Source organism: Nycticebus coucang, chromosome 10 (assembly GCF_027406575.1).
Source record: "Nycticebus coucang isolate mNycCou1 chromosome 10, mNycCou1.pri, whole genome shotgun sequence".
NCBI classification, from domain to species: Eukaryota; Metazoa; Chordata; class Mammalia; order Primates; family Lorisidae; genus Nycticebus; species Nycticebus coucang.
The window spans coordinates 77,544,459-77,571,562 of NC_069789.1; the positions used below are offsets into that span (position 1 = coordinate 77,544,459).

At 42.9% G+C, this 27,104-nt stretch overlaps 1 protein-coding gene and 1 non-coding gene across 3 annotated transcripts in view; both read right to left on the reverse strand.

The window, feature by feature from the left end:
• The window catches only part of C10H1orf21 (chromosome 10 C1orf21 homolog), a 246,360-nt gene that overhangs the window by 135,685 nt on the left and 83,571 nt on the right, over nucleotides 1-27,104 (reverse strand). For both annotated transcript variants that reach the window (XM_053606787.1, XM_053606788.1), the window contains exon 2: nucleotides 23,948-24,166. In XM_053606787.1, coding sequence (XP_053462762.1) covers nucleotides 23,948-24,041 — 94 coding nt within the window. In that variant the 5' untranslated portion in view covers nucleotides 24,042-24,166. The remainder of the gene's footprint in view (nucleotides 1-23,947; nucleotides 24,167-27,104) is intronic.
• Nucleotides 12,959-13,061, reverse strand: LOC128598032 (small nucleolar RNA U13). The gene has a single exon (XR_008383547.1). It is a non-coding gene; the product is annotated as a small nucleolar RNA U13 (small nucleolar RNA).

Consider the following 27,104-nt stretch of genomic DNA (forward strand, 5'->3'; position numbering starts at 1 on the left):
CACCAATTTGATCTTAAATTTTATGTTGATCAAAAAAAAAGTAAAAAAGAGAATATACTAGACTGTGCTTTGAACTTCTTTCAAAAATAATTTAACTCATGATCTTTTAAAATTTTTGTGGCACACCTAAGATGCTCTCACGGCACCCCAGTTGAAAATTACTGCCCCAGGAAGTAGGCAAAATGAGGGGGGCTACTGTCTTATTACATATTATATTCACATTACGATAAAAACTTGTTTCATAGTGTTTGCTCAATGAATAGTTACTGATTGAATAATTGTGATCTCCCGAGTTCCATCAGAGCTAAAACATATTGTTTTTCATTTTAACACTCAGTCATTTGATGGTTGCACTAATGGAAGTAGGGTAAGACATTTCTTTTCTTTCTTTTTTTTTTTTTGTAAGAGACAGAGTCTCACTTTGTCACCCTTGGTAGAGTGCCGTGGCATCACAGCTCATAGCAACCTCCAGCTCTTGGCCTTAGGCGATTCTCTTGCCTCAGCCTCCCGAGTAGCTGGAACTACAGGTGCCCACCATAACACCTGGCTATTTTTGCTGTTGTTGTTGCAGTTTGGCCAGGGCCAGGTTTGAACCCGCCACCCTTGGTATATGGGGCTGGTGCCCTACTCACTGAACCACAGGTGCTGCCAGTAAGATTTCTTCAGTGAAAGAAGGCAATGAGAATTAAAGGATTAATGAAAAAATATTGCTTTTAACAGTGATACAATAAATGTGAAAATATCTGGTGCAACATTAAAAATGAAATCTTACTTCATACGCAATTAGACAATTTATTCCATGGTTATAGATCAAAATCAATAGTGACATTTATACAAGAGAAACACAAATATGTATAGCTTGAAGGCAGAAGGGAATTCAAATGTAATCTAGTTTGTTTTGAATGTGGTTTTCAAAACTGGAAATGAAACAGAGTCTAAAAAGTGATTTATACCAGTGTGGCTTTGATTTGCAACTTGACGAAATTCATCAGCTTCATAGCTGTGCTGTCTAAATACCATGTTTTTTTTGACTTCACTCTTTTATCTTCTGGCCATACACATAAACTCTTAAAAATATATATATATATATTTTTTTTTTGTAGAGACAGAATTTCACTTTATTGCCCTTGGTAGAGTGCCATGGCATCACACAGCTCACAGCAACCTCCAACTCCTGGGCTTAGGCGATTCTTCTGCCTCAGCCTCCTGAGCAGCTGGGACTACAGGCGCCCGCCGCAACGCCCGGCTATTTTTTTTTTTTTTTTGTTGCAGTTTGGCCGGGGCCGGGTTTGAACCCGCCACCCTCGGTATATGGGGCCGGCACCCTGCTCACTGAGCCACAGGCGCCGCCCTCTTAAAAATATTTTTAGGTGAAATGTAAACATGCATTTACATTATAATTTCAAGCATGGACTGTTAAGGAGGCAGACTGCAAACATTGTGCTCCTTGGGCCTTAGTCCTCTCCACCTCGCCCCTTCCCCAGCTACGGACTGTCTACCTAAGAAACATTGATTACGTGACCTCATTAAAATGTCAAAGATTTTTTATTCATAGTTTAAGCATACATTATTTGTTATGTTAGCAGAATATTATATACTATATATGTATATATATATATATATTTAACATTATAGCCATGGAACGATTGGCTCTTTGTTATCCTTTAGAATTGTACTTTCTATGAGTTTTTATTTTCTCTTGCCCTTTTATAGTCTGCCTAGACCAACAGGATATCTACATAAGTGAATAAATAAAATAGTGTATCTACGTAAGTGAATAAATAAAATCACACTCTCAGAGCAACCAGATTATACTTTCTTGAGAAAGTCAGCAACCCAGGAAATTAAACAGTCTCTTTTCACTTAGATTTTGTTTATAACTATCTTTATTATCTCTTTCAAATAACAAAACCAATCTGCCCTTCCACTACTTCTAACACAGACTTTAAAACAGAAAACCAACAACTTGAATGTGTTGCACTAACCAGCAGCGCACAACACCAATTCAAGGGTAAGTGGATGAAAGATAAATGTTTTAATAAGAAAACCTGGGAAGCAGAAATAGGCCCCCCACATTTCAGGCTTTCTCACCTTTTAGCTTGCGGTAATGGTTTTTGAAGCTACAGCAGATATTGGTGCTACTTCTTTCTAATTTTTTAGATGAAAAAATTGCAATCAACACCTTGGTCAACTTTGCTGTTGTCACTAAAGCTGTTAACAGTAGAACATTACCACCACCATCGTTTTTCTGAAAACAGTAAACAAAACAGTATCACATAATCTTTGCAATGGCCCCTTGGCAGGAGAGACAACACAGGTGAATTGTTCACGATCTGGGAAGCAGGTAAACAGAAGCTTTGGTAGAAACTCCTACAGTAATCACCAACCCCCTTCTCTCAAGACGCAGAGACCAAAGCTCACAGAGGCGACCCTCCGGCCCAGTTACTCTATGGCAGAATCCTGATATAACAGAGGGCGCCAGCCAAGTACATGGCTTCTCTATAAACTGGGCTCACAAAGCCATGGTTTTGTTTGGTTGCTTGTTTTAATAAAAACTTAACAGTCTATAGACTATGGTGATCTTTAAGAGGAGTTACTTTTGCGAAGATTTATTTATACTAGAAAATTTAAGAAAAACAGAAATTGAGATTCAAGTTACAAAGGATGATGATGGCTCATTTTCAAATTAGTCATTTGCCAACCTATACATCATGCTTCTGATTTTTTCCTCTCCCTAAGAGATTCTGTGCCTTGAAATGAAAAGCAAGACAAGACCCATTAGCTAAAAATAAACTTAAGATAAAAAATTTTGCCATAGTTATTTCCTATCTTTTAATTTGTTCTCAAATCTTAAGCAACCTATTGGATGCAGTGCTAAAAACACTCAGAATGAAGCTTAACTGTTTAGCCGAAAGTGTACGGTGAGTTAGGAGAGCTCGCTCTCTCTGCAGAGCCCTCAAGTTCACTGGATAATTCAGAGGCACAAAGTTGGTGCTAACACACCTGGATCAAGGGACCTCTACTATCTGCAGTCAGTCCTGTGGTTACTTCCAAAAAACCAAGGAAGGCGGGCGGCACCTGTGGCTCAGTGAGTAGGGCGCCGGCCCCATATGCCGAGGGTGGCGGGTTCAAACCCAGCCCCGGCCAAACTGCAACAAAAAAATAGCCGGGTGCTGTGGCGGGCACCTGTAGTCCCAGCTACTCGGGGGGCTGAGGCAAAAGAATCGCTTAAGCCCAGGAGCTGGAGGTTGCTGTGAGCTGTGTGATGCCACGGCACTCTACCAAGGGCCATAAAGTGAGACTCTGTCTCCACAAAAAAAAAAAAAAAAAAAAAAAAAACAAGGAAGGCGCCATGCACATTAATGATATCTGCAGATAAATGAACTTTAAAGAAAAAGGTTTTCAGAAGAAAGTTTGTATTCTTAAAAGAAAACCCCGCTATGATGAACTTGACTCTTGAAAATGTACTGTTTATGAAAGAATCATTTAGAGAACTGTCTAAAAGGAGCTCACCGATTGTTTACATAGCACTTTTTCTGTTGCAGGCACTACTTTAAGTGTTTTATCACTATTAATTCTTTTAATCTTCATAACACCTTACGAGGTAGGTTCCAATTTCACAAATGAGGAACATATCAGTTTGGTTTGCAAATTAGTAGATTTAATTACGATGTCTTGCTACTTTACCCACACGTCCTTTCTTAACATCACCTCCTACATCCTTATATAATACTAACTTTTTAAAAAAAATGTCCTTTAGAAAGAGATGTTGAATATTTGGAAACCAGAAAAGAACAGAGAAAAACTGATAATCGCCACCACCAAGAGATAATTGTTCATTAACTTTTCCTGGTAAAACATCTGTGGAGGCTTTGCTTTTTAGCCCATGAACATATACATTGAATACATTATCATTTCATGGATGGAATCACTCTCTATCTACAAGTTTCATAACCAATTTTTCCCATTTAACACCAGAGTGCTTTAGTATAATGAAGCAAACAGAAATACCCAAAAAAGGAGAAGAAAGATTCAACCTTACTATACTTTGTTGATTTTGGATCTCAAAAGTTTAGAAAATTTGAGATTAATTTTCCAGCACATATAGGTTTTCATCAGGTCCAAGGAACTCCAGGGCAAGACAGAGTCCAATATGCAGATGACTGCCCGGCAGTGAGCCTGTAACACAGGGGAGTCCTTGGCCTGTCCGTGGCTTAGATGTCAGCTTCCCAACCCTCGCAACAGAAGCTGGCTCACAAAGCAGGGTACCATATACATTCACCCAGCAACCAGTACTCAGTGACTGCTTGTCAATTTATTTTTAAAAGAAAGACATCTGATGTAAAACATGGCCCATAACATCTATGCATTCTTTCTTCAGAGCTCTGAATGTCATTGTCATCGGGTGATTCAGAACCTTGAGGCTGGCACGGGCTAGGCAATGATGTCCCACCTGAGGGCTCATGGGCTGCATGCTAATTTTATGAGGCCTTTTTTTTTTTCTTTTGCTAATCAGCTTTCCTTAGTTTTATGTGTTTAATATGTGCCCCAAGACAACTCTTATTCTTCCCATATGCAGCAGAGAGAGAGAGAAAAAAAAAAGTTGGTCGCCCCTGGGCTGGAGGAACCTTGCCACAGTGCAGACATAGGTGTAAAGGCTTCACATATAACAGGGCTCAAATATATCAGTGTTGTAATGAAATGGCAACCTGGCTCAGAAAGATGGGGGTAGGTGATCTGAGGCTTTATCCTCCATTAGATTAAACGGTCCTAGAACAGGCCAGGTACAGTGGCTCACAACTATAATGCTGGCATCTGGGAGGCTGAGGCAGGAAGATTGCGTGAGGTCAAGAATTCCAGACCAACCTACCCAAGAGCAAGACCCCTGTCTCTGCAAAAACTAAGAAAAATTAGCTCGGTGTGGTGGCGGGCACCTGTAGTCCCAGCTACTCAGGGGGCAGGAGGATCTCTTGAACCCAGGTGTTTGAAGTTGGAGTGAGCTGTGATTGTCTCCACTGTACTCCAGCCGGGGTGACAGAGCAGGATCCTCTTTCAGGAAAAAACAAATTCCTAGAACAGAAGAACTGTACCTTGTACTGTTTTCAAATCTCCGCCCAATAAAGTGCCTTCTTTGCCTCCTCTTTTATAAGCACACATTGTTCATGGCTTCGCTGAAGTCTTGAAATCAGATACAGCTGAATTACCAGCCAGACTATATGTAACACAGTACTTCTATAAACTTAGGCAAACATCTCATAGCCTCCACTCCCTCAATTACATACAGGCATAATGGCACCTAGTAAATAAAAACTATCATCACTGTTAATATCAGTTCACTAATAATTTATTTTTATGTTGGGCACTGTGATTGGTGATGTGTAATTAAATGATATACATTATCTCCAAGAAGCTCACAGTCAATCATCATAATGAAGACTTACTGAATCGTGACTAGATTTTCTCTAAGCAAGTCTCTATTTTATCATCTCATTTTACTCTTCTCCCTACCCCTAAAGCAGGCCTACATTAATTTTTTTCCATTGCCCATATGACTCAGCCCATTAGACTGCTCTAACAAAATACCATATACCAAGTGGCTTAGAAACAACAAAAATCTATTTCTCGTAGTTCTGGAGGGTGGAAAGTCCAAAATCAATGCGTCAGTGTCTGGTAAGGGCCTACTTTCTCATAGGTACCATCTTGCAATGTTCTCATACAGAAGGGAAAGGCAGTTTCCCTGAGGTCTGTTTTATGGGGCACTAATCTCATTCACCAGGGTGGAGCCCTCATGACCTAATCACCTCCCAGGGGTGCCCTCTCCTAACACCATCACACTGGGAATCAGGTTTTAACTTAGGAATTCTGGGGAAACACAAACATTCAGACCACAGCACCACTGCACTCACGACCATTTTGTGTCAACACCCAGTGTAGCACCACGTTATATTTTCCCATCTTGATTTCTTGCTGAATGGGTTCCTGTACGTAAATGTTATCTCTTCTGAAACAGGGTAAACTCTCTGAGGGCAGGCCACATGATGTTGTTTCTTTTGTATCCACCCCCTGCAAGCACACAGCACCTGTTCATAAGTACTCAAGTCAAAGGAGCTGTTCAAACCTTGGAAGTGGCCTAATCAACAACCCTTGACTGAGGATTCTTACCTACCAGGTACTTAATTAGATGGAACCATTTTTCTCACTGTTTAGAGTACTATTATCAGAAACACAATTAAACGGTGACACCAATTTATGATCACAAGCTACCCACAATTAGAGATAGTTTACGGGTGAAGAATGCCCAGGGAAGGACGGGTGGGTGATAGCAGAACCTATTCCTGCTCTGTCCCATGGGGTAGAAGTGCCATGGCTGCCTCTCACTGTGTCCCAATCCTCCCTTCTAAAATCTGTGGCAAAGACTTAGGGCTTACGTGCAGCAACAGGAGCCTACTTGCCTTTCAAGGTGGTCACTATCGCCATGGTCTCTATTTCGCATTTTGAGACATGTGAAGATCTCTAGATATCTGCATGTGACAGCTGAAGCACAGGAAACATATAAGAGCTACTTTGGAGACACCACCAATGTGCAATAATCAATGACAGTTCACGTAATGACCCCACATAGGACAGACACTTTACTCCATCGTACCCTGTCTCTGCTGACTCTACCACGCTTTAATGATGATACAGTCTCAACATACACCTATGGCTGCATTCCGACACTATTACTCAAGGTCCATAATAACTGAATCTAAGGACAGCCTTGACCGCTTAGCTAGCTTAAGGAATTAGTATCAAATCTTCTAGATGATCTGTCCAGTGTTTCCTAAATATTCAGCCAACTTTCATTCCTAACATGATTCAAACACTTTTTACTGTCTTGAAAAAAATTACACTGTAAAATTTCCAAATATGTAAGTCTCCTGCCCTAACGTGAGATTTTCTACAGTTCCTTCCCCAGTGGTTTGGCAAAGCTTCCCAGTCTCCGCTCCACATACCCTCCACACAGCGTACCTCTGAGCCTCTGTTCTCAACGTCTCTTAGCCTATCACTTCTGCCATACCTCAGTTCCTTGGTCTGTCGCTCATCTTTTAAGACTCAGCAGAGATCTTCATCAGCCTTGTTACAAGTTTCCCCCCACCCTGGGATGAGAGCCCCTTCTGCATTAGCACCCTGGGGTCTAGCGTTTTCTGTGAAGATGCCTATCTGCTGCGCCTTTATCAGCTCCTTGAAGGCTGGCTCCAGGGTTAACCCATCCTGACAGCCTCAGTCCCCAGCACAGTACCTAAGTCACGCAACGTGGTTGAGTGCCTCACAGGCCGATGTGAAACCAACAAGCACCAGTGATCAGACTCTATCTACCTGGGCAAACATGCCTGCCAGTCAGATCCCTGCTGCCCTGGGGCTATTTCCAGTGGCAGAGCTTTCTCTTCTGGGGTTGATTTGACCAGTGCTCTAAAACACAGCTGAAGGTCTTTAGAAGGTAGAAACATTGAAATCATACTTATCAAAATAAATAGTTGTATTGAGTTTGTAATGTTAATCATAAAGGTTTGAGTCACACAGAAAAATACAAAGAAGGAATTAAGAATCACCTGAATATCTCTCTATAGTAGAGAGATTGCCATAGAGACCAGCCTTCCAAACCTTTCTTTAAGGCACTCACACAGAATTTTACATGTTTTAATAAAATTTGCAAACAAGATATACTGTATAAAATCCCTTTACCTTTTTCACTTAGTAATAACCTGTTGCAAATCTCTTTTCATATGGATAATATAGAGTGCCTTAATTTTTTTTTTTTTTTGGTAGAGACAGATTCTCACTTTACCACCTTCAGTAGAGTGCCATGACATCACAGGACTCACAGCAACCTCTAACTCTTGGGCTTACGTGATTCTCTTGCCTCAGCCTCCTGAGCAGCTGGGACTACAGGTGCCTGCCACAATGCCCGGCTATTTTTTGGTTGCAGTTTGACCGGAGCTGGGCCCGAACCCGCCATCCTCGGCATTGGGACCGGCGCCCTACTCACTGAGCCACAGGCACTGCCCGAGTGCCTTAATTTTTAATGGTTCTATTCCACCTATATTTCATCAGTGAGAGAGACTCTTGAACATACAGGTTTGCACACTTGTCCAATTATCTCATGATAGATTCCTAGAAGTGTCTGCTGGGGCAAAGGGCATGCTCATTTAAATTTTTGATATATTTTACCATTCTGTATCCCTGAAAAATTGCTCTGCTGCGACAACCCTGTTACAACATGAGACAATGCCTGTTCCTCCCTAATTTGAGGGGTGAAAAATGTTTTGCTTTGCTTTGTTTTTCTTTGGTTGTTTTTTATTGTGTCTGCGTGTGGTTTGTGTTATTACTGAGAAGGACAATTTCTTTCTGTGTGTTTACTGGCCTTTTGTTTTTTTTCTCTTTTGAATGGTCTGGCCAACTTGAATTCTGTCCATTTTTTAATTGGAGTGCTAGTTATTTCCTTAAATATTTTGAAGAATCTTAATATTAGTCATATTAAGCTTATGTGTTGCAAATATTATTCTCAGTCCAACATTCACCTTTTAACTTAGTTTATGGTGGTCGTTTTTTTAACATGTAAGATTTTAGATTTCAATTCAGTAAAATTTATCAATCTTTTTTTTTCATGGCATTAGATTTCGTAGCATTATAAAGACATTTTACAACCTAAGATTACAAAAACACTCACCTGTATGTTTTTTAATAGTACTTTTTTTTTCTGAGACAGATTCTCAAGCTGTCACCCTGGGTAGAGTGCCAATGGTACCATAGCTCGCAGCAACTACAACTCAGGCTCAAGTGATCCTCTTGCCTCAGCTTTTCTATTTTTTTTTTTAATTAATTAATTTATTTTTATTGTTAAATCAGCTTTTCTATTTTTAGTAGAGACGGGGTCTCGCTGTTGCTCAACTAATCCACCCACCTCAGCCTCCCAAAGTGTTAGGATTATAGGCGTGAGCCACAACACCCAGCCATTGATAGTACTTTTATGGTTTCTTATTTTACAGCTAAATTTTGAGATTCATCCAAAAAAATTCTAGTATGAAGAAATGAATTGGGGAGTTCCATTTTTAATAATACACGGACGAATAACAGAATATTTTTAGGCTTGGCGCCTCTGGCTCAAGCGGCTAAGGCACCAACCACATACACCTGAGCTGGCAGGTTCAAATCCAGCCCGGGCCCACCAAACAACAATGACGGCTGCAACCAAAAAGTAGCTGGGTGTTGTGGCGGGCACCTGTAATCCCAGCTACTTGGGAGGCGGAGGCAGGAGAATCACTTGAGCCCAGGAGTTGGAAGGTGCTGTGAGCTGTGATGCCACAGCACTCTACCCAGGGTGACAGCTTGAGGCTCTGTCTCAAAAAAAGAAAAAGAAAGAAAGAATATTTTTAAAGAATCAAATGTGTTGCACATGTACTAAATACCAAATTGGAAGTAATGGATCAGCACTTAAGTCTACATAGGGAAGTAAACCTCAATGAAAATCAAGCTGGGGGATGAGTAAATTCACACCTACTGGGTACAGGGCATACTATCTGGGTGAAGGGCACACTCTGTACAAAAACAAAGTATGTAAACAAAACACGTATCCCCTAGTATTATGATATACATATGAAAGAATAAAATATGTGTTGAAAAGTTATAATCTGTGCATCTTTTTGTCTCAGTTGGTTATAGATGCCCACTATATGGGTCTCAGTGCCCACTGCTTCCCCTCTCCATCCTGTGGCACTTCACAAAGAGATGGCCTCACTTCTACAAACACCAGCACTCTGCGACAAACCCAAGGGTTATACTAAACACACACACGGATGTACAGATTTGTGTTTGATAAATTAAAAAGATGCTGTTATCCTCTATTTTTTTAAAACCACACTTTTGAAAGAAATAAGGCATAGTATTATATTCACCACTCCTAAATCATGTCCTTTGATCTTTAGATTTAAAGACATACACTCACACACGCTCACGTCTTACATAGAACAGAAGCTGGTTTAGGTCAAAACAGGAAGAACAAACAACAGGAACACAGATACCTTAAAATCCAAAATAAACAGATAAATACTGTGTGGATAACTGGTAAGCTTTTATTGGAGAACTACACATCTACAATAAACTGATTAAGTATTTCACTTCCAGTGTAATTGGAAGGGGCCAGTCAACTGTCTTCAGAAATAAACTGCTTGAGTCCGAGGTCTGTGTGTCTTTAGGCTCTGCCGTGATGATGACCACACTCATTTAGAGGTTGTAGGTACTTACAGCAGGTGCTACTGGAAGGCTTTATATACAGCAATACATGTGAGACTCACCCAGCCCTATGAAGGCAGGCAAGCACCAGCATTCATCACACTGTAAAGATAGGGAAAATGAGGCAAAAAGAGACTCAGCAATTTGCCAAGACTGTGTGTGATTGAGTTGCTAAGCTAGAATTTGAAGCCAAGTTGCCAGCATTGTGGCCTGTGTGCCTACCATGACATTACATTTCAGATCCACTGGAAACAGCCTTAATTACCACAGGAGACTCCAGACATCCTCTTTAAAAGCTAGGGCTGAGCTCAAGCAGCCACTTGACAATTAATTCCCCGAGACTCCTGAGCAATGGTTGGTTTGGACTTGACGGCAAAGATGTATTTCTTGTTTCTGAAGGAGGAATCTCCTTTGTCAAGAGGCAGGTTCTAGCCACGGTCTCACTTCTTCACTTACACGAACCCTCATGGTTCTTAGCTTCAGTTACTTCTTCTATCAGGTGGGGATAATAATGACATTAATAAAAATGACACATGAAAAAATGCTTTTCACTGTAAAGTACAAGTCAAACAGTCGTGTTTTTGATGCCATGTTAACAGTTCAGGGGCAAAAGAACCAGCCCCACGTGAGGGTCCAGGTGCCAAAGGCCAGGCCTGCGCGGGTCTCTGCACAAGAGCTGAGGGCCTGCCTGAGGCCCACAGGCCAGGTGGGCGCTGCCATGGGAGACTGCCGGGAGGGTGCTCATGGCAAAGCAGGTCCTGTCACAACAGCCAGGATCCCAGGAAGAGGCCATTGTTTGGAATACCTACTTCTGTGATGCCACTCAGGAGAAAATAACTCCAAGGAGAAGAGCTGTAGGTAAAGAAACCTCCCACTACCCCTGTGAGCCACGTGGAGAGCTTCCTCCAGCTCCAGCAAGCCTTGCCTGCAGCTCCAGTCCTGTCCACCTTTCCCTGATGGTGCTGGAGGACCAGGAAGTGCCCAGCAGCTTCTCCACCACCCTCTCCAGGGCCGTTCAGCCTTACTTTCTGCCTGAGGAAGGGCTCCACGCAGCTGAGACAGAATTGGGCATGTGGAGGGGCATGAGAGCCACTGCTAGGAAGCTGACAGGACTCTGAGGGCCTGTCAGTGGTCCCTGAGGACTCAGAGGCTCCTTGGTCTTGCATCAGGCTGCCTGGCAGCTGCAAGGGACAAATGCTCCTTTTTCTACTTATCTCTGGATCTAACATTAAAAGAACAGGCTCAGGATACCAGTTGGCAAGGAGAGAAAAAGTAGCACTTGGATTTTTTCTTTTTAAATTAGAAAGTATATGCTCTAGCATTTCTTAACTTTTTGTCATAGGAAACTAAGTAGAAATTTTATTGGCTTTACCTCAGCTAGATCGAACTCGGCATCAAGGTGGCATTTTGTGGGGAGGCGAGGGGGCAGCAGTGCTGGGTTGGCTGAGTCTACCCCAGACCACCTCTTACTTACGCCCAGCGCTGGAGCGCTCACTGGGCCCGCCCTGCCTCTGTGCTCTCCATAGCTGTGCATGGTGGTTCCTCCACACAACCCCAAGTGCTTGATTACTGCCTCCATATCAGATGTGGAAACAAATAGGACTAAGTCATCCATCAAAGGCAACACAAGCGGTGGTACAGCCACAATCAAACTGTGGCTGGTAAGGCAGAACTCACAACCCCTCCATTCCACGATCACGTGCAGGCCTGTCCTATCTCTCCTGCCAAACTAAGCTCCTATTAGAACAGGACAGGAAACACCTCAAAGAAGGAAACAACACTTTTTGGAGCACCTTCTCCAAGTCAGACTCTGGGTCAAGTGCTTTCCCTTTGGAATTGTGCAGTTAAAACACTTGGCTCAGGCAGACCGACTTCTCTGATTTTACAAGCCTCATGTGCATTTGTAGCTGTTAAGGCCTTTCTTTTCTTTCTTTTTTTTCTTTTTGTTAAGGCCTTTCTGAGACCCAGCTCAACATATCATGGAGTCTGGAAAGGCAACCAGGGCCATGTCCCTCACTTATCTTGACTTAAATTTTTCAGCCGTTATGACTGTGATTTGGCTTTATCACAAATCCATCAAACACTTCTGCCCTCAGAGGTTCTTGACTGTGTCCTCCATGACTCACTAAAAAGAAAAAGGGGGGAGGGCAGAGAAGATTTCCTCTCTCATCTTGGGGAAATAACAGCTTCAGAAGCAAATAGAAGCTTCTCTCTGCCAGCTAAAAAGTGACATTACATGCACTGAAGATCACACTAATCAGCACAGTGCAAGGAGCAAGTTGGCTCTGCTCTTCTCCTCAGTGGCCAAGCTGCCTCCTAATCTCTGCCTCTGACTGTCCCCAAGGGTCCCTCTTTCCCAAAACACACGCCACTTCCCGGCTGAGTGTATAACACTGGTGCTCACTTAATGCACCTCCCACCTATGAAGCGGCAAGCAGAAATGAGGGCTGCTGCCTCAGCCTAACTCTTTTTCAAAAAGTAATCTCCAAAACTGAAATTTCCAAGAGAAGGAAATGCTAACACTACCACTACTCCCTTGCAGGCACTTTGAGTATTTCTAGTAACCACATTAAATTAATCTTAATAGGGGTTATTTAATCTATCAAAAATATTATTATTTCAACATGTAACCAATAATAAAATTATTAACGAGCTATTTTACATTCTTCTTTTCATTTTTTTTTCATGTCAGCTGGGTAATGTGTGACATCATAACAAGATTTGTGGGAGGCACATCTCATGCATGCGCACGAAAACCCAATCATGTCGCTTATGAACTACAAAAGGATCGTACATTCTTTTTTTCATATCATGTGTTCCTTAATATGAAATTAAGAAGTGCATTTTACACTTATAGCCCAACCCAGTTAGGTCACTCAGCACGCTCAGTTGGTAGAATATGAGACTCTTGATTAGGACCAGCCACATTCCACACTCCCAATACCCACATGTGACTGTCGGCGACTGTACCGGTCAGCACAAACATTGTTCTCTCTGTCATTGTCCTGCAAACACTGGATCTTTCATCAATTTTCACTTTATGTGATCAAAAATTACTAGAGGAATAAATATGACTTATTTTACCTCCAACTGCTTTCAATTTGAGTAAATACGATGTATTTTCTCAATTAATTTTTACTATAACCTTGCGAAATAGGCCTCTACAGCATTTTAGATAGGTAACAGATTGGCATAACACCATCTCTCTCTTTCTCTCTCCCTGTCCCCTTCTCTCTCTCTCTTCTTTTTCTTCCTTTCTCTCTCCCTCTTTCTTTCTTTCTCTCTCTCTCACACACACACACATACGTTACATGTTCTCAGCCAGATCTTTGTTTGCTTTAGGGCTGCTCCATCTTACACTGCCCTTCCAAAAGAATTTACTGTAATAATCTAAGTGCCTCCATTTAAAGGGATATTTATAAACATCAGATCCTCTTGGTCAAGCCTTAAACCAAGCTCAGCAGCAGTCAGGGCCACCTTAGTCATACAGGGGAGCTTGTATAGTCAGTGTCCAGCCTGATCCCTGAACAACCTTTAGCTCCCCAGCCTTCTGGGAGCCCTGTGTCCTCTCAAGACCATGTCACCACTGCCTTCAGCTCATAAGCAAGATTAGACATATAAGAAAATTGGCTTGGCACCCATAGCACAGTGGTTATGGTACCAGCGCATACACCAAGGGTGGTGGGTTCAAACCCAGCCTGGGCCAACTAAAAACAACTGCAACAACAAAAGAGAAAATAGCCGGATGTTGTGGCAGGCACCTATAGTCCTAGCTGCTTGGGAGGCTGAAACAGGAGAATTGCTTAAGCCCAAGAGTTTAAGGTTGCTGTGAGCTGTGATGCTAAGGCACTCTACTGAGGGCGAGATAGTGAGACTCTGTCTCAAAAAAAAATAAAAAAAATCAAATAAACAAGTATATCAAAAGTATTCTGGGATGGAAGGAAATACTTTCTGACGCAATTAGAAAAGCTTTCCTCAGATGGCACCTGTGGCTCAAGGAGTAGGGTGCCAGCCCATATGCTTGAAGTGGTGGGTTCAAACCCAGCCCTAGCCAAAAACTGCAAAAAAAAAAAAACGAAGAAAAGCTTTCCTCAAGTGGCGCCAGTGGCTCAGTGGGTAGGGTGCCGGCCCCATATACCAAGGGTGGCGGGTTCGAACCTGGCCCCGGCCAAACTGCAACAAAAAAGTAGCCGGGCGTTGCGGGGGGCGCCTGTAGTCCCAGCTGCTCCAGAGGCTGAGGCAAGAGAATCTCCTAAGCCCAGGAGTTGGAGGTTGCTATGAGCTGTGCGACTCCACAGCACTCACCAAGGGCGATAAAGTGAGACTCTGTCTCTACAAAAAAAAAAAAGCTTTCCTCTAATAGTTAACATTTGAAATACCAGCAGGATTTTAAAAGTCAGGAGTGTGTCATAGGATGGGGTGCTCCGGGGTGTGGGAGGAAGTCACAGGCGCACTGTCCAGTGCAGGTGATGAAGGGACAGCACGTGACACAAGGCGGCGAAGGTGAGCATGTGCCATCTTCCCAGTTGCGGACATTAACTGAGCATTTGGGATTCTATTGGCTAAGAACTAGGGCAGGCACAAACTGAAAGTTCTGGAGAAGATTTAACACCAACAGAGGACAAAATGCCAATCTAATAGTGGGGCAACAAATGGAGAGTTAAAAACAAAAAGCCAAATACCCTTCTCTGGCGTTGGACCATAGCAACCTAAAGAACGGCAGAGGAGGAAAGGAAAGGCTAGGAGAGGGAAAGAGTCTGGAAACTAATTGCAAGAGCCAAAGGTGGCGCCAGTGAAAGCCTACTGTTACTGGAATAATGGAAATAGGAAAAGCACAAACAGGGAAGTCAATAGAACTCCAGCTCTGTGTCCCCTTGCTGGTAACCTGCAGAAGAGATCATGATCTTGGGTTTTGACATGTTAATTTCCCCAATAAGGCCTGAATCTGTTCTCTGCACTTACTTTTATAGTTTAAGTGAATGATTGTTGAAAGAAACCCTATAGGCACTTGGCTTTCCTTAGAGCTTGCTTAACTGGTTATGAGAACTCAAACCTGTTGGACACTTAACTTTTTGCAAGCTGGTCTTGGCAATCTGCTCAGTTGTCCTCTGAATGACCTCAGCAGATCTGCTGACCACTATTCACATCTGTCCTTACCACTGATGGAAGGAAAATTCCAAACTGGAGATGGAACCCTCTGAAATAGATTTGACTTATGAAAGGGTCACTGTATCGAAGGCAGACCATGAGATCTGAGACCTTTTGTGCTTCAACATTTAAAGTGAAAGAAAATGTACCCATAAATATCAGTGATAAAGTTCCTCATCAACGATCTCCTAAGTTCTCTGACATCTAGGAGTCAAGATGCCCGTTTGGTGCTTAACACACGATGCTGGAACATTTCACAGAAATTCTGTCACACATGTGGAATGGTCAGTCTCCTAAATAACTAAAACATCACAGAGGCCCAAACTGCTTCGGAAAAACAGAAATGATTGTTCCTATAAACACACTGAGTATCAAAGCTCCCTGGCAGTCTTCAGAAGGTATGAAATTAAATTAACACCTTTAGGGAAAGGATCGAATGTGTTTGTGCACACACTCAGAGACACATCCTTTACAGCCATTCCCAAATACACCACCCTTTGCAGACTTTACCAACTTTTCTACATGGGGTAATAACATGTTTTAACATTTTTAAAACATTTTAAAAATGAATGAGGCTACTTTATTGAGTGACAAACAGAGGGATAATTTAGAAAGCAGAGTATAATTGTCCAGGTTGGAAGACAACCCTGTCATGGATTCCTAGTTGCCTCTTTCAATGGGTGTCAGTCTCCACAGAGGGCTCCCAACAGTTCCCCCCTTCCTTGGAGGCACATGCTCCAGAGACAGACTGATTCTGTGCTCCCTGGACTCTAGGCTGGTCTTGTGACTTGATCTACAGAAGGAGGTAAAAGTAACATTCTTGGATATTCAAGCCCAGGTCTTAAGAGGCCTGGCAGGGTCCACTTCCTTTCTCGGAAGCCAGTTATCATGTGAAAAGTTTGGCTACCAAGCTGGAAAGAGAGACCTCGTTGACAGAGGCCTAAAACCACCTTGGACAGTTGAGTCCAGCTGAAATCCCAGCTAAATGCAGCTGCGTGACTGAGCCCAGGGGAGAACAGCAGATGAACCCCAGCCATCCCACAGAATCATGACAAATCACATTGGCGCTGTTTCAGGCCACTCCACTTGGGGTCACTTGCTTTGCAGTAATAGATCAGTGAGACCATGGGTGACAAATGGTTAAAAAGTGAGCCAGACTACCATCCATCTGTAACCATATGTGATCACCTGGAGATTTTGTAAATTTCTCTTGGCAAACTAATTTAAGTGGAAAAAAACAGACAGGACTTTATTTTGCCATATTTAAGCATTCTAGAGTTTAAACATCTAGGATGATGTATGGTCTTGACACTGGATTCTGGCAATTCTACCTCCAGAACCCTATAGGGCTAGAAAAAGTTATCTCATTGTTTGGTGACACCCTCTCCCCATTGTATTCCTGCTTTATTTAACACAATACTACAAGCCCACCTGCAAATATTTATGTTAAAAAGATTAACAATATGGTGGATGCTGGAGTAAATAAAACTTTGATGTGAGTATTGAGAGGATGATGAAAATTTAACGGATGCCTTAACTAAACTACATCATGGCACAGACTATATAGAGCCACAGGCACACGATGACCAGGCAGGCAGGGGGTGGTCTGGTTATTAGCCCTAATTCCTGACCCTCACTGCATCCATACCCTTGCTGTGAATGCACTGTGGTTGGACTCCACTTTTCTGCATCATGACTTGCGGCATATTTGTGTGAATTGAAATGTAGGTGCAAGTGATAGTGTTCCAGCTCTAAGTCAAAGTTTACGAGGCATCACATGTACTGCTTGCACTTTTGTCCTTGTGCAAAAAAAAAAAAAAGAGTAAGTCCCCACTGGCTCACTAGTCCAGGAGGAAGATGAGAGAGCAGTGCCAACTCAGCTGACCCACCGACTCATGATCAAGAAAGAAATGCTTACTGTTAAATGCCACGGAGATCTTAAGGGTGCCTACTACCCAACAATAGTTGACTCATGCAAGGATCCTTTATCAGATGCTAACATTTACACAATACACATGGTACTTTAGAACAACAGCTCTTCCTGGCTATACAAGTTGTAACTAAACTAAGAAATGGATGACTAGGTGGTCTCATTGCCAAGCAGAATGTAAGGATTATACAATATATTGAGTAGTATCAATCTTGCTTTCACAATCTATGATGCTCTTTCTAAAGATTGTAATTTGGGAGAGAGATTAAAGATGGCGGCCGAGTAACAGCTTCCCTGCAACTGGGAACGGCGAGTGTGGGGAGATAAGACTCCAGGCATCTCTGGCCGGTGGGATCTACCTATAATCATCCCTTTGAGGATACAGGGAGCCAGCAAGGGACTTCTGGACCCCAAGAGGAGGACAAAAACAGTGGAAAACTGGCAAGTGCTTGCGTGTGTTCGATCGACCTAATCACGCCGGCAACTGTAAGTACAAGCAGCAGTGAGACTGCAAACCGGAAAGGTCTTATCTGTGAACTGTTTCGCTGTTCTTGGACTTGGCACTCAGTTGAACTGCCTTGGGGAGAGCTTGAGCAGGAGTGTGGAGAACTTTGGGCATTGTCTGGGGCCCCAGACTGAGCCACTGAGCTGGGCGCAGGAAGCCATTGTGAAAGAACTGCAAGCTCCGCCCTCAGGGTCTCAGAGCAAGGACTAGGCAGGTCAAAGTAACCTACTGACTGAGCAGCCTAAAGGAGGGGACTGAGCTGCCTTACAGCCTTAATCCTTAGGGGCAGAGTGAGACGGTTTTGGCACACTGGAGCCTTGGGCTGTTGCCCTGGGTAGAGTGCCGTAACATCACAGCTCACAGCAACCTCAAACTCCTGGGCTTGGCGCCGCCCAGACCTCCATAAGAGCTGTGCAGCTACCCCCAGCTGGTGACCCATACCCACCGGGCCTCCACTTCCCTGACCAGGAACTGCGGGAGCCACGCAACCCTGCGTCCTCCCTCCTGCGTCCTCCCAGCTTCCACACTAGCCCGTTCATCTGGACAGGGACTCTGGTAGCTGCGTGCCTTTTGGAGCCCTCCCTGCCACTGCGCAGAGCTCTTCTCCTGGCCAGAGACTGCTGGAGCCTTGGGCTCTCTGTGCCAAAGTCACTGGGCGCCTGGCACTCCCAGAACCATGCGCACCACCCCCAGCCCTGTTGCTGGATCCGGGTGTGTCACAAACTGGAGCTGCTTCCACAACCAGAACTCCCTAGCTAGAGCAGCCCCAGAGGAACTACACAGGGTCACTCCCTACAAAGATCCAGCAACAATAGAGTGATCCCGCTGGGGTCTAATCTCGGAGAGACACCTCCCCAACTCTGAGGACAGCCAGAGGCAACGGTGAAAAAAAAACAATCATGAGGCGAAATCAACAGAAAAACTCTGGCAATATGAATAATCAGAGTAGATCAACTCCCCCAAGGATCAATGGGGCAGAAACAGCACAAGACCCCATGCACAAACAAATAGCTGAGATGTCAGAAATTGAATTCAGGATCTGGATAGCAAATAAGATCAAATTAGAATTCCAAAAGTTCTCAAGAATTCAACGGATTCAAAGACCAAATGACCAAAGATTTCGACACATTGAGACAAGAAGTTGCATCCCTCACAGATCTGAGAAACACAGTAGAATCCCTCAGTAACAGAATGGAGCAAGCAGAAGAAAGGATTTCTGACATTGAAGACAAAGCTTTCGAATGCTCCCAAACCCTCAAAGAAGAAGAGAAATGGAGAGCAAAAACAGACCACTCTCTCAGAGAGCTCTCGGATAATTCGAAGAAAACCAATGTTTGTCTTATAGGGATCCCCAAAAGTGACGAAGTGGCTTCACAAGGCACAGGGTCTCTTCTCCATGAGATTATGAAGGAGAACTTTCCAGACATGCCAAGAGATTCCAAAATTCAGATAGCAGACAGTTTCAGAACTCCAGCACGACTCAACCCAAATAAGACATCCCCCAGACACATCATAATCAATTTCACTAAAGTTAATATGAAGGAGAAAATTCTGAAAGCTGCCAGATGAAAGAAAACCATTACCTAAAAGGGGAAGAATATTAGAATAACTGCAGATCTCTCTGCTGAAACCTTTCAAGCTAGAAGAGGATGGTCATTGACTTTCAATCTCCTAAAACAAAATAACTTTCAACCCAGGATCCTATACCCAGCTAAACTGAGCTTCATTTATGACGGAGAAATTAAATACTTCAACGACATTCACATGTTGAAGAAATTTGCCATAACTAAAGCAGCTCTCCAGGACATTCTTAGACCTATCCTCCATAAAGACCAACGTAATTCTCCACCACAAAAATAAACCCACCCAAAAAATTTTTGATCCAATTCCAACTTCCACAGTCGCAAAAGGATTAAAAATGTCCACAGGTCTCTCAAAAGGCTTATCAATACTCTCAATTAATGTGAATGGTTTAAATTGTCCCCTAAAGAGGCACAGACCTAAAAATAGACCTGCCATTCAATCCTGTAATTCCTTTACTAGGTCTATACCCAGAAGACCAAAAGTCACAATATAACAAAGACATCTGTACCAGAATGTTTACTGCAGCCCAATTCATAATTGCTAAGTCATGGAAGAAGCCCAAGTGCCCATCAACCCACGAATGGACTAGCAAATTGTGGTACATGTATACCATAGAATACTATGCAGCCTTAAAGAAAGATGGAGACTTTACCTCTTTCATGTTTACATAGATGGAGCTGGAACATATTCTTCTTAGCAAAGTATCTCAGGAATGGAAGAAAAAGTATCCAATGTACTCAACCCTTCTATGAAGCTAAATTATAGCTTTCACATGAAGACTATAACCCACCTATAGCTCAAGACTATGGGGAAAGGGCCAAGGAAGGGGAAGGGAGGGGGGAGGCTTTGGTGGAGGGAGGGTAATGGATGGGGCCACATCTATGGTGCATCTTAGAATGGGTACAGGCGATTGCACTAATGTACACAGCTATGATTTAACAATAAAAAAAAAAAAAAAGAATGGAATTTTTTCAATGGGACCAATGCCCCTCCACTCCCCACGCACATCATTCCTGCTCCTCATTAATCTTCCTGACTCCAGCTCAGGCTTGAGGCTATCTCTGGGCCTGGTTGCCTTACTGGAGAGGAAAGGGGAGCAGAAAATAAATAAATAAATAAATAAATAAATAAATAAAATAAAGATTGTAATTTGCTGTTCAAAGTTGTCTGCAATTTAACCCTAACTTAGTTTCCAGCCAATTCTCTTCTACTTACATTTTACATTTCATTTTAATTGGATTATTTATCATCTTGAGTATGTCTTACATTACTTCCTTTCTTCATCCACTTCTTTCCTGCCCTCCTAATCCAACAGGTTAGATTCTTCCAGTCCTTTAGGGCCAGGTTCATCTCTGATGTCACCTCTGTAAGAAGCCTGCTCTGATTCTGCCTTTTAAAGCAGACTGCCCATCCCTGACTCTTATCATGATGTATGTCTTTTCCTCTTATGGGATTTGGCTTATGCTGCCTCACAACACTTCTTTATCCTCTTACAAAGTCCTAGACAGCAAGGTTTGTGGATTATTTACCTCCGTAATCTCATGGCAGTTAGCAAAAGGCCTTACCACACAGTACAGACCAATCAATACTTTTTTGCTTTAAAAAATAAGTGACCAATGGGAGGCAGCAGAGCATTAGGAAATAACATCCAGAGAGAAAGGTGGACTCTGGAGTCCTAGAGATCCAGATTCCATCACCTCACATCCAGGCAATCATGGAACTGTTAGTCTCTCTGTGCTTTGGCTTCCAAATATGTAAAATATTTCACAGGATTGTTGTGAAAATTCAACATGAAAATGAATGTAAATGCCTCACCATGTTTGACATATGGTGGTGGCTCCATAAATGGGTAGCTCTATTATAAAAATGATAATGACACAGAATATCACATAGAAGTTAGTTTAAACCAGTGGTTCTCAACCTTCTGAATGCCGCGACCCTTTAATACAGTTCCTCATGTTGTGGTGACCTCCAACCATAAAATTATTTTCATTGCTACTTCATAACTATAATTTTGCTACTGTTATGAATTGTAATGTAAATATCTGATATGCAGGATATATTTAAGCAACCCCTGTAAAGGGTTGTTCAACGCCCAAAGGGGTCGTGACCCACAGGTTGAGAACCACTGGTTTAAAAAATCCCTGATGTTAGAGTATTTTCTCTTAGAAGTGAAGCATTTGAGGGTGACAGTAATGACTCTAGTTCCAATTAGCTCTTATTCCAGAAACTGTGGTTTCAATGATCTGGACTCTAGTTTTATGGAGATGTTCACATAGGTGTTACCCTTCTCCATGGTTCTCAATGCTATTATAGGTAGTCAGCACTAGAAGCAAATATGTTCCAGGAAACAATTGCTTCATTAAAACAAAATAAAACAAAATCTTCTTTCCCATGCATACTGTTCCATCGTCTACTTTTTTTTTTTTTTTTTTTTTTTGGTAGAGACAGAGTCTCACTTTATGGCCCTGGGTAGAGTGCCAGGGCCTCACACAGCTCACAGCAACCTCCAACTCCTGGGCTCAAGTGATTCTCTTGCCTCAGCCTCCCGAGTAGCTGGGACTACAGGCGCCTGCCACAACACCCAGCTATTTTTTGGTTGCAGTTTGGCCAGGGCCGGGCTTGAACCCGCCACCCTCGGTATATGGGGCCGGCGCCTTACCGACTGAGCCACAGACGCCGCCTCCATCGTCTACTTTTAACAGAGCATTCATTAGCTCTTTCGTGCCATCCCCAATTCCCTACCAGGGGACTAAAGCAACCATTCCAATGGACTAAAAGTGAGAGGCTCTAAAGGCAGTGGTATTACTTGACAGTGACTGCATGTTACATGTAAACTGCAGCTGCAGTTATTTACATGTAAACATTATCTCAATGAGGTTCCTTACCAAGCAGGAGATGAGGAGATGTTTTTATAAATAAAGTGTCATGCAAATGTCAAGCAGTGGGTATTATTGCTAAAGTAATTGAGCAAAAACCGCTTCATCTGCCTTGTACTTACCAAGATTTTATTCACATATCCACACTTCATCAGAGCAATACCTAATCATCTAAGGCAGCAGCCCCCAACTGGCACTGGGGACCAGTTTTCATGGAAGACAATTTTTCTACAGGATGGGGGTGGGGAGGTTTAGGGATGATTCAAGCACAGTACATCTCCACCTCAGATCATCAGGCATTATAGATTCTCATAAAAAACACACAACCTAGATCTTTCACATGCACTGTTTACAGTTAGGGCTTACATTAAGATAAGAATCTAATGCCACTGTTGATCTGACAGGAGGCAGAGCTCAGGTAGCGATGAGAGTGATGGGGAATGGCTATAAATATAGACTAAGCTTCACTGGCTCGCCCACAACTCATCTCCTGCCTGCAGTTTGGTTGCTAACAGGCCACAGACCAGTACCAGTCTGTGGGTTAGGGACCACAGGTCTAAGGGATCAACTCAAGGTCAGGCAAAATCACTTACACAGTAACTGGCCAGGCACATAATGTCAGGGCGTGAACTGGACTTGAGATGCATCCTCAGGGAAGGGCTAGAAGTGCTGGAGGCCACAGTCTTGCAGAAGGGGCAATAGCCACCCTGCCCATTGACTGTAGCCTCAAGGAATGAAGACCTAGTATTACCAGATTATCTGAAAAATATTGGGGCTTTATGTGAAACATCTTGATTTTTAAAGGTTGCCTTGCTTTTTATTTTAAAATTCTTTGTGCAGGCCAAAAATAAAATAATATTTGCAGACCAGAGATGGCCAGGAAGTCTCTGCACTGATATCCTATCATTTAGAATTATCCTAGAGAGGTTAAATAAAAGATGCTTACTATACTCATGGTATTTGTATTTTTTAATCTGAAAATGTATAATTCACTATTAACCCTAAAAAACACTTCACTCCTTCATTTATAAATCCTCACTCCAATTTTGGACTTCTGTTTTTAGGCTCACAGTTCTCCCCCACCAGGACGCCCTGTGGCCGCAGTCCCACGCTTCTATTTAAATCCTGCTAGTTCTTTAAAGCCTTATTTAAATGCGAGCTCCTGCAGAAAACCTCCATGATCCTCCTCAAAGCCCCCTATGTGTGAATTATGATGTAAATTACCCAATGTAAAATATCTGCATTGATTTCTATCAGGTCTGGTCCCCCCTCTGCCCCAAATGGTATAACCCAATAATTCCTACAATTATTCACTGCTACAAAAGTGAAAGCCTTAGAAAGAATAAGTTCTAATGTTGATAGCAGAACAGGGGAACTACAGTTAACAACAATGTACCGTATGTTTCAAAATAGCTAACAGCGAAGTTCTTGAAATGTTCCCAACACATAGAAATGATAAATGTTCAAGGAGATGGAGATCCTAAATGCTCTGATTTGATCATTACACATACTGTGAACGTAACAAAAATATCACGTGTACCTCATGCATATACAGAAATATTAGCTATCAATTTAAAAAGTGAAAGGCCTACAGTTAGCAAGTCAAGGGTAAAGTTTGACAAGACTCACCGCCAAACACATCTCCATTCTGGTAGTTTTTCCCTTTCTGGGCTTCCTCTTCATTTTGAACAGTGGCAACATGCTTGGCGGAGGCACAGCCCATAGTCTCATTCGGTCAGCTTCAGCCGGGCTGAACTGCAAATCATCTCTACAGACACGGGGACATTTTTTTTTCTTTAAACACAAAGGAAATCCACCTTGCTGCTGAGTCAGTCAAGCTGTGTGCACCTGCAAGAACAGAAAGCTTAGATCAGAATGGGCAACCCCAGCAAACCGTGAGCTTCAGGATCGCGCTGTGCTAGAATTCGTGACACCCCATCACCGAGGTGTCATGGTGAGCGCAGAAGAATCAAATGCAACGCGGCCTGTTCTCGCTTGATCCCCACTCAGAAAGCAAGATCAGCAGGCATGGCCTTGCACAACACGTGGCTGAGGGGTAAGCTTTATGAGGAGATACCGAAAATACATATTTATTTATTTAAATAAATACTTAACCACTACCATGTGCCACACTTACACTTAAAGTGCTTACATGTTTGCTAACATTCTGGCATCTCAAAAATCTTCAGAGTAAGGAAGGTACATTCTTGAAACCTACCCAGTCCGGGAGGCTGAGCAAAGCTCTTCGAACCTGGCCCCCTTGCAGGCAGCTCTCAGATTTTGCCAGAAAACGGTGACTTTCCTCCTCAGACTGAAACACAGCCAGTTTATACAACATTTTTGGATGGAGTTGTAAATAATTCAATATTTTATTTTACAAGAGGTGACAGAAGGAAGGAGATGGGGCAAGATCTTAAACTTCTTCTTGTGCATTTTCTGCTGAGCTAGCTGAACGTTTAAAGGAACGAGTCGAACATGAAGAAAACCAAACAAAGCAGTTTGGTATAACCTTTGTACCTCTGTTGACCTCTCATAAAGGCTTAAGTGGTATTTATGGCTAAACCACAAAGGAGATAATCCTCAGGTTGACTAAAGTGAATTCACCTTCCCCCACCCCTCCCAAGCAGGCCGCCCACATCCTCAGAGTTTGCTGTGCTCAACGTGTGCTCATTTCTTTGTTATTCTTTCATCATTTGTATCCAACCATTCCAGCCCCTAAGACGACGACTTACTCCCATCTGGTAGATGTTGCCTTTGAAACATCTCTTCTGTCTAGGCCTCCGTCTTCAACCATCCCACTTTAATACAGCCCTTATCCCCTTGGGCCCCTGAGCAGAGCAAAAGAAGCATCAAGCCTCTTTTAAGTTTTTTTGAGACAGGTTCTCACTCTGTCCCCCAGGCTAGAGCGCAGTGGCATCATCACAGCTCACAGAAACCTCAAACTCCTGGGGCATGCAAGTAATCCCCCTGCCTCAGCATTCCAAGTAGCCGAGACTAATTTTTCCAGCTAATTTTTCTATTTTTTGTAGAGAAAAGTTCTTGCTCTTTCTGAGGCTGGTCTCAAACTCCTGGCCTCAAATAATCTCTCCCTCAGCCTCCCAAAGTGCTAGGATTACAGGTGTGAGCTGCTGCGCCCAGCCCACCCCTCTTTTCATCTTCATCAGCACCCACATCCCACTGCCCCCACCCTTTATGGACAATTCATGTTTCTCAAGTTTCATGGACAAGGCTACCTACCATACAGCAGCTGCAAGCTTTCTCTTTCAACAAGATTGCCGCCCTCCTCCGAAAGAGCATAAGGACCTATATGGATGTAAGAATCTAATAATTTAAACCACAACATCTCAGCAGAGAGAAGTTTTCAAATTAGTGTAATCAATCTGACAAATGAATTTAGTGACAAAGGTAATGATCTGAAATTAAGCCAGGCAAATACAAATTGGAATAAATATTGACTATGACTGTAACATTAGTCATGTCTATATAATTTCTCAGACTATTCTCTATCACTGGTTATGTTAAATCAGTAACAGGAAGTATGTGGCTGGTTGGTAAAGTTTTATAAACCAGTCATTTTTTTCTTCAATGGTAAATACTTCTATATCTTCCTACACTTTAGGTAACCTCGTTAACACATTTTTATCTTTTTACTGCTGTGTGAAATCTAGGCCTGTGGACAGATGGACACACACATGCACCTTCTTTATGATCGAGCAGCATTGTCTTAAGTGCTACAGCATTTCTATTTGATAGTCTCTTCACACTGATGCATAGAGCTCAGGGGCCTAATGGGGGAGAGAGTGACATTTGTTAAGACACACAAGATGGTGTAGTATGACAGAGCTTTCACAGGAATCTATGACAATGCAGAATTCAGAAAAGCAGGTCAAACTATGACTGGGCAGACCCAGGAATGAAAAGGGAGTAGTTCCATAGGGGCTTAAAGGTTTGGTAGAAACTTAGCTGCCTGAAAGCCCAATAACAGCATTCAGATGTGAGGGGCAGGCAGCGCTAAGCGAGCAGACAGTGGACGAGAGAGCACATGGTGTCCGCGCTTGCTGCCTGCGGGACAGGGAGCAGGACTGCACTGTTGGGACTTTGTGACGGGCCTGGAGAAAGCCTTGCTCCCTTTCTCTAACTTAATAAAGCACAAAACACCCTGAGAAATAGACAGGCTTTCGGGTCTGAGTTTGAGCACATTGTAAGCAATATTAAATGAGGGGTACAGAAATCCATTCTGTCGACCTTTCATAGATTTTGAAGAAACATCCTGAAATACATGTTAGATAAGAGGAACAACAGAAGGGATTTGATTCTACAGATAGGATAGAAGGAAAAACTCCTCCCTTACCAGGAGGCTGCCATTATGGCTGTTGGGCATTTACAGGGTGGCATCACATCCCTTGCGTCCCTCGTCTCCAGCACAACAGGTAACAGGCGGGAGCTCCTGACTGGCACTCCCAGTACACAGTCGAGCGTCGTAAATGAAAGGAAAACCTAGCCTCGCCTCCCTGTCGGGTGCCACCAGGGGCCATTCTAACAAAGCCATGGATGCACACTGAGGACAAAGAGACAACTCACACCATCCTCTTTGGGAGTGTTCTCGCCTTTCCAATTTCAAGTTTACAGCCCCTCCTGGTATCCAAGAAGTATCTGTAAGACTCTGATGTGAATCACCCCTGGCTCCCCTTGAAAACCACTGTGTAACGTGTCCTCTCACAGTTGTGTTCGTATCAAGGAATTTTTATTTGAATTTTAAAAGTTGAAATGTTATGAAAATTAAATA